This window comes from Cricetulus griseus, chromosome 5 (assembly GCF_003668045.3).
Source record: "Cricetulus griseus strain 17A/GY chromosome 5, alternate assembly CriGri-PICRH-1.0, whole genome shotgun sequence".
In the NCBI taxonomy this organism is placed as follows: Eukaryota; Metazoa; Chordata; class Mammalia; order Rodentia; family Cricetidae; genus Cricetulus; species Cricetulus griseus.
The window spans coordinates 50785912-50799860 of record NC_048598.1 but is presented as its reverse complement, the minus strand read 5'-3'; the positions used below and the strand labels follow the sequence as shown (position 1 = coordinate 50799860).

General features: G+C 37.8%; 1 protein-coding gene across 4 annotated transcripts in view; it reads right to left on the bottom strand.

Annotated features, from left to right (window-relative positions):
* The window catches only part of Nek7 (NIMA related kinase 7), a 136664-nt gene that overhangs the window by 29504 nt on the left and 93211 nt on the right, over positions 1 to 13949 (bottom strand). For all 4 annotated transcript variants that reach the window (XM_027417457.2, XM_027417458.2, XM_035445679.1 and 1 more), the window contains exon 6: positions 139 to 247. In XM_027417457.2, coding sequence (XP_027273258.1) covers positions 139 to 247 — 109 coding nt within the window. The remainder of the gene's footprint in view (positions 1 to 138; positions 248 to 13949) is intronic.

The following is a 13949-nucleotide window of genomic DNA, read 5'->3' as shown; positions in this document are numbered from 1 at the left end:
ATAACCCAAATAAACTATAATTTGGCCATAAATTATCCAAAAGAGGGTAATGCAGTGGGTTAAAGGGAAGCTATTGTAAACTGCTTGATGGCTTAGATTATTTAATAAGATGCTACAGTTGCTTAGTGCTTTCCTTACCTCTATGCATGACTCTTCGAGAATGCATGTGATCCAGCGCACTGCAGAGCTGAACGAAGTATTTCCAAACAGTTCTTTCAGGAATTAGCCTCTTTTGCTTCTTAAAATGCTGTTTAAAATATTAAAAGAATAACGACTGAGAATTCATATTTCTTAAAGTCAAATTCCAGCATTCACAATCAGTAAGTCAGAAAAATATCAACTTTATCTCCCCATTACTAATTTTGAAAAAGTATGATTGCCTATTCTGAAATTACTCCAGGAATTTCACTTGAAGTAATATCTTAGAGCTTACATTTCTCCCTACTTCAGATTAACAGAGCCATGGACCACTATACTTCTATAATGTCTAACTACTTTAAAAAAAATCTATATAAAATGAGTTATCTCAAATTTCATTTCAAGAAAAGCTACAGTTTTAAGAAATGAAGAGATAGTGAAATAATTAGACCCATTAAAAGACAATTCTTAAGGGGTATGTGGCTCAGCTTGATAGTATGTGTCTAATATGCAAGAAACACCGGATTCCATCCCTGGTACCACAAAAAAGTGAGCATGGTATTGCATGCTTACAATCTCAGCACTTGTGAGGCAGTGGCAGAGGCAGAGGCAGAGGCAGAGGGATGAGAAATGCAAACCTGGCACTTGGGAGGTGGGTGCCAGAGATCAAAAGTGCAAGGTAGGGTGTTGGAAGCCAGCCTGACACATAAAACTTTGTCTTTAAAATCAACCACAAAAAACTGGAAAAACAAAAGACAGCTCTGCTTCAGGCAAATGCCTTCACTCTAGAATTCCTTTCAACTATTGAGCTACACTGGTGACTTGAAATACCGTAATTGATTAAAAATTAAGTAAAGGTATTTCTCTAAAAAGTTTCATGAGCACATATCCACTGCACATTACGAGGCAAACCTGTCCTTTGAATGAATGAAACTACCCCAGGGAGAGTCAGACTCTCACAGGGAAGCTGAGACTACCAAGAGGCTATGTGGGAGACAGTGGGCCACAGACTGACAGGGAAACTGCTAGGACAACTGCAAGTCACAGCTACAGAGTTTCGTCCACTTTCCTCCATTAAGTCTGTTAGGAGACTACTGTAGCATATCAAGAAGCAAGTTCTCAGCCCCACTGGATATTCTGTATATAAATTTTTTTTTTCAAAACAAAAGTGCAGTAGGTTTCTTAGAAAACAGTATTTTTAAATTACCCACATGAAGAAATAGTGCCCTTAAATAGCTTTTTCCACAAAGCTTTCAGGCAATTTTAACTGTGTGAAGTTTATACACTTTTTAACATGTCAGATTTTAAACCTGTTCTTTACTGTATTTGAAAACCACATTTGGAAAAGTTCAACCAATTAATTTTTTGGTAATAAATATAAAGAAACTATATTTGAAAAAGTGAAAGAACTAGCCTTTATGATTCACACCTATGGCCGGCTGAGGACCAGCTGAAAAGGCAAAGCTATAAGGAAACCACCAGTGCCCTTTTATATAGGCAAAAAATGATGCCCCCTACTTCATTGTGCCCACTTGCTACGGCAAAAAAAAAAAAAAGTCCTTTAAAAAATTACAAGAATACTAAGTTAATCTTTCCCGTAGAGCACATTTGAAAATAAACTATTTCATAATTCCATTAGCAATTAAATCAGGATCTTTATATTCTAGATGACCAGGTGATAATAAAAATCCACCACAGTCTTGCTAAATGTTGAAAAACGCTCATATTGTGCCCCAGGATGAAGGTTTCCTTTTATGGCAGACTGTGTTAATATCAGTTTGCATTGGAAGGGGACAACACTGAAAATTCAGTTCCTTACATATAATTTTCCTTGAGACTTGGAATGCATCCAAATAAAGCCTGTGTGTGTGCTCCCCCAATGCTGCATTAACATATCAGAGAACTGTTTGATGCCAACAGAATGATGGGCACTGGATTTCTTTTCATTCAAAAATAAATATACTGTATCATGTAGCCATCAGAACATGGGAAAAAAACTTAGTGTTTTAACAGAGTCTAAACTCATTATAACCATAATCAATTTAGCAGTTTATTATTTTAAATAATTAAAAAATTGAGATTGTAATATAATTAAATTTCCCCCATTCCTTTTCCTCCCTCCAAACCCTTCCATGTACTCCCCGCCCCCACACCCCTTGCTTTCTTTCAAATTCATGGCCTCTTTTTCTTTAATTGTTGTTGTTCTTGTTGTTGTTGTTGTTGTTGGTGGTGGTGGTGGTGGTGGTGGTATGTGTGTGTGTGTGTGTTTATTTTTAGTCTCATTATTAAAAGACAAAATATAAAAGGGAGACTGAAAAACACTGGCCATAAAATGCACACTAGGGAGCATGAACACAGGCTGAGAAGACCCAAATGTTTTCATGTTTTGATATTCTTCTCTGACACTCTTTCTTATAACACATTAAAAATGATGAAAATGAACTGTTGTTAATCTCATGTTACCCATACGGAATGACTTGGCAAGACTTAGGTATCTTACTAAGGGTCACTAAAGAATAACATGAATTTCACTATCAGACTAAAGCTGATTACACTGCTTGTATTGCTCAGTTTCAGAAATGTCTACTTAAATGCTTGGGCTTGTCCTATATTCTTTAAATGCAGGGCTTTGGCTAGTTAAGGAAGCCAACAGTTACAAGGTTGAAAACCTGTCAGTTCTCACGGTGGCACTGTTGCCTACCTCCTAAAAGAGGGAGAAGAGCAAAGCAAAGAAAACCTGACTGACTTTTCATACTGAAAGGTTTACATCAGCAGTACTCAACTTACTCAAATGAGCACACCTGTTTCAAAGTCTCTGGCAGGATAGCATCACTTTCAAAACTCCTACTTTCTGAAAGCTAGATATCCCTGTAAAAACACTTAATTCTGCATTCTAAAACAACTAATACAAACATGTAAGACTTAAAAGTAAACATACATGGACAACAATTAACACATGAAAAGTTTCTAAAGATTACTAACAATGAAAATATAAACATGAAAGATTACATGTTGTGTGTGGTATTTTTACCATATTCATGCATGCTACAAAATAAAACATGTAAAAGTCTGTGGACAAAAGTTGCCAGCCAGGTTTAATGGATCACTTGGACATAATTTTTGTTTGGATTTAATGTTTTTATAAAGAAGGCTTGCCTGGAAATACTGTATGTAGTATACTCTATCACCATAACAGTACTCATATACACATTGGATTTTAATTCTGTAGAAATACTAGGTGTAATGAAATGCTATGTAAGTTATAAACTTAAACAAAAACATGAAATTACATTATTGTTTCACTGAGGATACAGAAATTTACTAACATCTCACAGAAGTGAAATCAATTTACCTGCTACAACACACATGCATTACCACAGAAGTGATTTTTATTGCTGTGAAAGTCAAGTGGATACAAGCAGCCTCCATTCAGATTCTAAGAAAATATACTTCATTAGATACCTTTGTTTTTAATTGTAAGGTATCCTACAAACTGAATGTTTAACACCGAATCCATGAATAAAGTGGGTCCTGAATAGCTAGTGATATTCTTTGAACTCAGAGGAACCTTGGTTCCTGCCCACCAGACTCTAGAGCCCCAGGTACACTGCCCATTTCCCAGTGTGCATCTCTAGCATCCTCAAGAAATTTCTGAAAAAGCGTCAGTAGAATTACTCAATATACATTCACTAACAGAGAAAAGTGATCCTGACTTGTAACAGGCATTAATATCCATGGCACATGTAAATATTTATGCCTGTAGTTACATACACTAATCTTTATAAAGAAAAATTTCTCAGGAAAACATCTGAGATTCTCAGAGATAGTATCATGGGCATGCAGCTTTGTTGGTCCTACATCAGCTACTTGGTTTAGGGACCCCTTTCTGTCACCAAAATGTATCTCGATCTTTTTTTTTTTTTTTTTTTTTAACAAAGGGCTCACAATTATGTAGCTGCTCACTGGAATCTACATAAAGCAACTTTTAGAAAATGCACTATGATGGTTAACATAGTAAAACCAACAACAGGAAGTGATTTATGTTAAATACAAGGAAGCATTTCCTACTTGGAACTACAGTAAAAGGTTTAAATGTGCCTGTAACAGTGCATACCTGTCTTAACAACAGAAATGATTATGAGACCTGACAATAATTAACCATGTGACTTTAAGCAAGTCACTCATCAGTGTTGGTCTGTTTCCTTGATACATTAAACAGAATTTGGACATGATCTCCAAAGTCCCTGCCACCTCTAAATACTATCTGTGAGTCAACAATTTCAGTAGCAAATAACACATAAATATCTATTTGGCACATTTTCACACTTAAAAAGAGTAAGTTTACAGTCTGTCATATTCCCTCAAATTTCTATTAGTGATAAAGCAACAAACAGGCCCAGAGATCCTAACAGGTTTGCTGAATATTTCGATGGTGTCTTGTGAGGCGATAGCAGGTAGAGTGCTCTACTAGGACCTTGTAATTAGGTCAAATAGTTACCATCAGCAGGGATGTTATATCTCCAAACACCTTTGTAATTACAATGCATTTCTTTTTATAAAATGACATTTTGTGGTTATTATTGCAAAGAACTGAAGGCAGGGACTGGCTACAGAAAAGACAAATTGCTTTTGAAAGTGTAACTGGCTTGTTCCCTGCAACTTTGATTCTATATTAGTATTTCTAAGGAAACATTTCTTCTGAACATACAATGAGGAACTGGCAGATTCAGGTATGCAACTACTTGCTATGTACAGGCGTGGGAGAGCTTCATGGGTAAAACACCCATCGATGGGAATTTCAGTATCCCACTAACTTGCAGTGTATGAAGAACTTCACTCTTGGTGGTCAGGAAAAGACTCAGATACTTCTAATTTATTTCCACGATGTAAAGCACAATGGGCCTAGCCAGTAGGTGGTCCCTGAAGACACCATTTGCATTTCACTTCACTCACTCTGACAAACTAGTTTCCAACCAAGTCACAATGTTCCTTGACCTGTAAGTTGTCTTCTAAACACAGGTATATAAGTACCAAGAAAATTTATTCAGAAGATTTTTAAAAAAGAAAATTCAGTAAAGAATGTAAAAAAACAACAATACAAGAAATGATTACTGCATTGCAGATAAGTAACTCTTAGGAGAAGGGTTCTGTTGCTAAAGCAGTTAAAAAATTATTCCAAGCAGTTCCAAGGTTTTCTACACTGTGCAGACTGTTGCACGCAAAGTCGGGTTTTTAAAAAGCAGAATTCAAGCATGATGACACACACCTATAGTGCCAGCAGCTGGGAAGTAGAGCCAGGAGGATCAGGAATTCAAGGTCATCTCCTAGTCACATAGCAAATTTGGGACCAATTTTGCCTAAGCCACAGGAAACCCTACCTCTAAATAAATTATAATTCAAAAAAAAAATAGGAAAGGGTTAATCTTCAGGATGACATCCATGTCACAAAAATAAATTAAAAAAAAAAAAAAACTGTCTCTGTTCTATTAGATCAGATGGGAGTAATATAGAAAGTTGTTTTAATTTTTATGTGAATAAAGAAAACACAACAGAACCATAAGACAGCAAGTCAACACAAACCTAAAAAAAAAAAAAAAAAAAAAAAATCTGAGGAGCTTAAGATAGAAGAGTCTGAGTCTGTAGTCCCAGCTCTTCCCCAGAGTTCCTGCAAGGATGTGCCAGGTGGTTTTCAAAAGCGGCTCTGGTGCAGTGCTATCAATACCTTCCAATGATAGGAACCATGAACTTGGGAAATCATCTCCTCACTTTTCCAAGTACACATAGCGCAGGATTTACACATACCCTTTAGTTATGCCACAGACTACATAATGGTCTTCATGGCATATCATTTCCAATGAAGGAAACTCTTATATTCTGTCTGTACCATTTTGCTATCAAACTACACAATTGTAAGGAAATACACAGGCTATTTCACATGTAACATTGCTCTGTAAAAACCCCACACAGCATTCTGTATACAATAAGCTAATTTAGAAGATATATGCACAGGTGTATACAACTATTGCAAGATTGTATTTGAGATCACTGGCAAGGGCTGGTTGTCTGATACAGGCTATAACTGTAGCAACAGGCTGAAATAAGCAGTATGGGTATGCTGGTATACACAATAACTCAGTCCTATCAAAGAGAGATGATGCTACTGGAAGGATGTTATTGCTTTAAGTATGCAAAGGTCAAGAGTGAAAAAGACACTTCAAAATGACTGCATTTCCTATACAATCTTCACATTTGGATAAGTAAAATAAAAATGTGTCTCAATGTAAAACAGTAACTCAACCAAGAAAGTAAACTCATTTTCTAACTTTTAATCTTTGGAGAAAACAATTACTTCAAAACACTGCTTGAGAGTCTAGCTAATTTATCAGATTGTGGTAAGGTGAATAATATAATTCATTTCATTCCTGCAACTTCCCAATACCTTGCATATCATACTCTCCCCTTGACATTTATGCCTAAATGGGTGTGGTGGCACCTGTAATCCCAGGATTTAGGAAGTGGAGGCAGGCTAAAGAGTTCAAGGTCAGCTTAGGCTATTTAGTAAGATGCTGTGGCTGCTGATAGGCTGTCCATGCTGCAACACACAGTCCATACTCAACTCCTCAAAGTCAACACTAATTGCAATTGGGACTTTGAAAACAAATAATGAAAAAAGAGGACATGAATTTGGGAAAATGGTTTGGTGGGTCCTGGGGGGAGCTGGAAGGATGGAGTAGGAGGTAGATTAGCTAAAATATATATTGTAAATGTGTATGAAATCTTCAAGTAATAAATAAAACTATGATTTTAAAAACATTTTAAATGAATGAATAAAAGAAAAAATAGTGTCCCCAGATTATATTATTATATAGCAGAATTACTTTGTACAGATGTGATTAAGTTTCCCAGCCAGCTGACTTTGAGTTAACCCAAAGGGACATTATCCTGGGCTGGCTTCACATAATCTGGTGAGCCCTTCTAAGAAGTCAGAAAAACTCATACCCAGACTCTCCTGACCTAGCCTATGAAAGGGCCATGTGACAGGGGAAAGCAGGAACCTATGCAACTGTGGATGGCTGCATGGTGACACTAGTGACTTTAGTCATATGGCTAAAAGGAACTAAATTCTCTCACAGTCAGGGAGCGTATCTGACACACACACACAAAGGGAAAGACAAATGGAATCAGTACAAATACAAAGTGAAGATCTGAGAAGACAATCTGTGTCTAAATGCATTAGAAATAAGAAAAGATCCTTAATTAATTGGTTGGGATAACGACATAATCCAGTCTTAAAAAAAATGTTCATTTGAATTGTGTATTGTATACTTTACTAAAAGTGTTTTAATTAAAATAATATTCATATTATTCTTAGTCATAGTGTTATGGTAAGAGATTTGTTAGCAGATAGACTTCCAAGCTTCCTCTGAAGAGATTAATTGCATAAGGTTATATTTTGTCGTATTGAAAGGGTAATAAAATACAGATTTTAAAAAAGTACACATTCATATTTTTCTGTTAATTTATTTTCAAATATACATTATAAATTATTATTTGTACTTAACATTAGTGCAATGAATGAAGTAAAGTTTGCAAAAAAGGGCTATGAAAATTTAAAAAGTATTGAAATCAGAATTAGCAAGAAGAAATAAACAAAACTCTTGTTCAGATATTCAGATTAGTCTTATTCCTTTACACCTGAGTCTGAATGAACGTACTTCCTGACTTTACAACAGTGAAATAAACACACAGGGCTCATACAATGGAGTACATAAGAATTCCATTCTGTCCAAAACAGAGAAACTATATGCCAACAGCATGACTTAACTGAACTCAAGTCTTTTCTAAGACCATTTTATTTTAGAGTCATGATTACTGTTAATGAAGAAATCTGTGATGAAAAAAAAAAAAAATCCCAGACTTCCTTTTATCCTCAAACTCATCTGGGAAGTATTTCATCTGACCACAGCCTCAGGTATTCCTTTGTCACTAATTAGAGAAAGACTGAATATTTCAACTATAAATTGCTTAATTATATTTGTCAGTCTGCTCTAAACCAATTAATTATTTACTTGCAAGAATCTTTGATGCAATGCTATCCAGAGGTTCATCTCTGGAATAAAGACCAGGAGCTATACATCCGTTTCTAACCCAATTAGGCTGAAGCCTTGAGAGTGAAACACTGTAGTACCACATGGCGATTTTGTAACATTGCTCACACAATGCAAGCTTTCACGGCTTTCCTTTATGAAGTGTTAAGGTTAAGCCATGATCGTGTTCTTTCACAAAAGAAGGCCCCATGTCAGTATCCTTTCACAATGCTTACAAAATCGGGGTGTTTCAAAAACAACTTTGGAATTTTAGGACCCTCCACCCATGCCCCCTTCTGCAACCGCTGCAGCAGCAGACTCTTCCCTCACTCACTAATGGAATAAGTCTGGAAGAGATCAAGGTATAAATCAGGAGGAAACTGTCATCCATGTCATATACTGGCCCTGGGAACAGGGAAGCGTAGCCAAGGTAATAGAACCCATTGTTATATGTGATGTGGAGCTACAGGCACATCCCTAACAGAGGACTGCCTAGTGAAGAGAGAGGTTACAGTCTATTCAAGGAGTATTAAGTCTTGGGTAAATGAAAATATCAATAAAATAGTCAGGCAAAATCAGTTTGGAATTGTATTACTAGATGCTGGGGAAGAATGGTCTCCAGGGGAATAAATGCATATGCCCAAAGGTAAAGGCTGGAGGAACTGGTATCTGCATGAGGGGCTCAAGGATAAAGAGATAGAAAGGTGACCAGGAATGAATCAGGGCGTCCACAGCAGAAGGAACTGTACGTGTGACACTGGGGGATGAAACACTAAGACGGCAGTCATGGTCCTCCTGCAGAGACTATGGGAGAACCACAGCTGGATTCTGCCAGAGACTTGATTAAGTGACCACCCTGAGTCAGACACTGTTCGAGGGACATGGAAGGTGAACACACGGACTTAGATTCTTCCGTTGGAAACAAACTCCTGTTCCACAAGAGCTGCCAAACAATCCAGTGTTTACCGTCATTAAGGAACCTTCGGAAGGACCCAATTGAAAGCAGGGGGTCTTCTTCTTCTTCCCTGACACCCAAAGACACGTGAAGAAATAGTGAGATGCTTAATTTCAAACTCTAGAAAGAAAAAGGGCAATGGAACTAAATGGGGAAAGAAATCTGAAAAACAAATACATTTAAAAAATGATCAGAACTTTGTGACAAATTTAAACAGATCAGGATTGGAGAGAGAGAGAGAGAGAGAGAGAGAGAGAGAGAGAGAGAGAGAGTCAGAGAAGAGCCCTGATCTCCAGCATGCACTCAAGCTGCACCTCTTCTTGGAGACATAAGGGCAGTCTATAAGAAGATTGTTTGCTTGCATGCACAAGATAAAAGATAACTGAATTCAGATATCAATGCCATGAACTACAGTGGGTAAACAAACAAACAAACAAAAGGCTAGGTTTGTATCTTAAAACTGCAAGAGTGAGATGGCTGGGCATGAGACTCACACAACACCAGTACTAGGGAGGAACCAGAGAGATCAGTAGTTCAAGACCAGACTGCTACCTAGTGAGTTTGAGGCCAGCCTGGGCTACATGAGACCTGATCTCAAAAAATCAAGAATAAGAAAATGGTTCCACAAGAAGAGGTTAGGAGGAAATGAAGTCATGTCAATACTTGGTGAGACAACAGGATTATTTTAAGAAGTAACTGAAAAGGAGATCGAAATGCTAATGAGTGATCAAGAAGACAGAGGACTGGAGACTACTGGGATTTCTGACAGAGGTCACCCCAGAGCTCTTTCATGGAGCCTTGACAGTGGCTGAACGGAAAAAGCTGGCAGAGGTGGGGTTGGTAAGACCCAATCAATATGACTTCTCATATCTTCTCAAATGAATGGATGGCAGCATCCTTCCTCCTAACTCCTTCCATTGCCTGCCTTTGTTTCTCTGCACTATACTAACCAGCATCTGGCAAACTACAGACTTGCTCGTCATTTCCTCTGCCTTTCCCCACCACGACACAAAGTTTTTGAATGAGTGAATTAGCAAGGAACATGTGCGTATGTCTGCCTGTATGTATATGTAGACACATAAAAGAACAGTGAAATGAAGATATTTAAATGAAAAAAGATGACACACAGAAGGTGCAGAATGATTACAGCTAAAGAACCAGGAATGATAAGATTTGAGCTGAGGAAGCAATGGAAGGACGGAGAGCCAGGTGGAGGGATGTACAACAATCCCTCCTGTGTGACAGTATGTCAACAGGAGAGCACAGGTAAAACAAAGCCAGACACAAGTCACCATGGCAGGCCCGTGGGAAGTGGAGGCATAATCACTCATGCATGAGCACTCCAGTCACTTTGAAATGAGAGGGAGGGCTTTGGATGATTTACGGGGTGGGTCAGGTAGAGTACCACTCAGAAGCTGAAAGGGATTAAAGAAAATAGGAGTATGTATTGAACATCAAAAATTCAGATTGGTCCAGATAATGTGTGTGCATTTATTTATTAAGTTCTAAAAATAAGTATACATATAACATACACATACATATTGTGTATGTGTTTGCATATGTGTGTGTGTGTGTGTGTGTGTGTGAGAGAGAGAGAGAGAGAGAAAGAGAGAGAGAGATATTACCCTTATAATAACAACATTATGAGACAGGTATTATGAACCAATTTATAGATATGGCAGTTGTGGTAATCACTTAAGAGTAAGTAAATCAAGGTCATCTAGCACCCATTGCCTCAAAGCCTTTTAGTGCCATCAAATGTTTCCATTCTCACAACAACTGTACTGATGAAACCCATATCTCCTTTATATACGTTATTGCAACAGAAGTTACATAATTTTCTATGAATATTGGTTTAAAAACTGTCTTCTGTGGTATATACTGAGTTCTAAGAAGGTGTAAGCCATATACCTTATATGGGCTAATAACCAAGAAAAATATGAAGTTTTTTTTCTTCCTTGGAAAAAAAGCTATAAAATGGTTTAAACCCTTTGGGGGAGTAAGTGGGCTGTCTCTATGATTTTAAATGCAGATTCTGTTACTCAGCAGTATCACAGGAATCTACACAACAGAAATAGGAAACAGGTGTAGGGGCGCAGCAGGCTAGACCAGGAGATGCAGCAGGCTAGACCAGGCTTCATACTTGAGCTTTCTCTGCTTAATAAAGTCTAACACTTAAATTGTGATATGCCCGAGAAAGCATATACACATAGTGTCATACATCTATCTTTGAATTAAATCTGTGTCCAGACAGAAAACAAAATGGCCCACATTTGATGCACATAAAGTTGGTAGTTACCTCTGGAAAATGTTAATGAATGCAAACCAGAGAAAACAAATCAAAGAAAAGAAGGCCTTTTGTATTTAAGACAGGAGATAAGCACAAAGCTTAAATCACATAGAGGGGGAAAAACACATAACTATGTGTAATGAATTGTGTTGATTCATAATAAAATTCTACTTGTGTATTACATTATTCCTCTGAATACAACATATTGATTTGGTCAAGTCTGAAATAAGATGCTGCTTAAAACACACACACACACACACACACACACACACACACACACACACACACACACACACACCTATACCCAGGATCCAAAGTGATCAACTGGGAAATGACTAGTGATTCAAAATTTACTACAGCTGTTATGCCAACAATCCGCCAGTTTGACAATATGACTTTCATGTTTTAGTTCTAGAGATCTAAAGGATCTGGAACCCTCACCTCAGCAGGCCTTATCCCTAGACTAGACAAACACTGCCAGAAGCTACAAGAAAGCAAGTAACGTCCAAAAGCCTACATACTACCATACCAAAGTACATTCAGTTTCCATGCTTGCAACTTTACAAGGAATTGCCTGATACCCGCTAACAATGCCCCCCCTCCCTGTAAACAGTCTGCTACATCATACACATCTGCAAACTTTAGTCAGAAACCTCAGTACTACAGCAAGGGTGGACCTGTCTGTCTGTAGGAGTACTACTCATTCCTCATAGAATTCTGATGTTCGGGAGCTAACTTAGAGACAAACATTTACCCTCTTTCCCACAGCACCACCATGTAAGTCATTTAAAAAAAGAAGAAGAAAAAAGAAACCTCGCATATAAGGTTCAAATAGTTTTCTGTAAGTTACAGTCATTCGTAAAGACAGCTTTCTTTTGTATGCTCAAAGAGTTGGAAGGCTAGGGGGTCCACTGGAGGTGGACATAGAACACATACACCCTAATTTCTTTTTAAAGTGATGACTATAAAGTTTTATTACTCTTTAACTTGCAAAGAAATACTTTGGCAGTTGGCAGCTTGAGTAAGTGGTGGGAAGTCCCTGAAACAGAAAATCAGATAACTGGTTGGAAGTGACTCACTTTAAATGAAGTGCTTAGCCAGCTCCCATAAGGTAATAACATTACCTTTTTTCTACTTCCTGTGCTGGGAATTGAATGGGCTAGGCAAGTACTCACTTCCCCGCCCTTTCTACTTCATTTTATACAGTGCTGTTACAATTAGAAAACTCAAGTCAAATGTGTTCATCTTACAGGTAAGTGTACTGTAAGAACCTGAGTGACACCAGTTACAGGAGTCTACACTGTAGCCCCACTCAGGAGCCAAGCTCTTTGTTTGTTTGTTTGTTTGTTTGTTTGTTTGTTTGTTTGAGACAGGGTTTCTCTGTGTAGCTTTGGAGCCTGTTCTGGAACTCTCTGTAGACCAGGATGGCCTCGAACTCACGGAGATCCACCTGCCTTGCCTTGAGAGAGAGGGGGTTAAAGGCGTGCGCCACCATCTGCTAAGTTCTTAATTGTTGAGTACCTTGATCAGAAAATCTAGTCATGAAATGAGAGTTGTGACACCTTTTTTGTTTTTTGGTTTTTTTGTTTTGTTTTGTTTTGTTTTCTTAGTGGATGGTTAAGTACTTGGACCTGATCATCAAAGAGTCCTGCCATACAGGAATCTTGAAGGGCCATTAAAGGAAAACATGTGGATTACTGTACCAAAGAGACCTAGTTGCAAAAGTACCAGGTCTGCTATTTACTAGCAATGGTACTTTTGCTCTGAAAGTGTTACATTTACTTCCAGGGATCCTGGTGAGAATTAAAAGAACATGTTCAGCGCTCACCTTACAATAACTAGCAACAGATTATTAGTGGTTTACCAGAATCTACCAGTCCAAAGACTGGATGCACAAGCTGACAATACCGAGACCCCTCACAAAAGCAGAACTTGAAACAACCTGTGGCAACCTGCCAGGAAACCAAAACTTCAAGTTCACCTACAGCCAGGCCTATGCTAAGAGCTTCAACCCAGGGGAACTAACTCCATCACTAACTCCTAACCTCCTTTCCCCCTGCAATGCTGTTAGTCTTCTTCAGGCCTTAAGTCTCTGCCAAAATGGAGGCAATAGTGATTCTCAATTAACTACCTTTGTTTTTCTTCTTTGTTCACACACTGGCCAGTTTGTCTTCCACAGTAATAGACACTTAGCCAGCACTATCAGTGGAATATAGACTATCTATGCAGCCTGTCCATAAGACTGTATTCTAGCCAAGGGACTAAAGCTGAATGTGAAATACAATTCTAAGATCTGGATAAACACCAATGGATTTAATCAATACAATGTCCCTGTGAATTATATTTCAGAGAAAGTGGTGCAGAGAAGTAACATGTGCAAGGAAGAACAGTTTTTAACTTACTTTCATTCAGTGGTTTCTATTACTGCAACTGAACACAAACCCAATTATTATGCTTTTAAGGAGAAACACTAAATAGC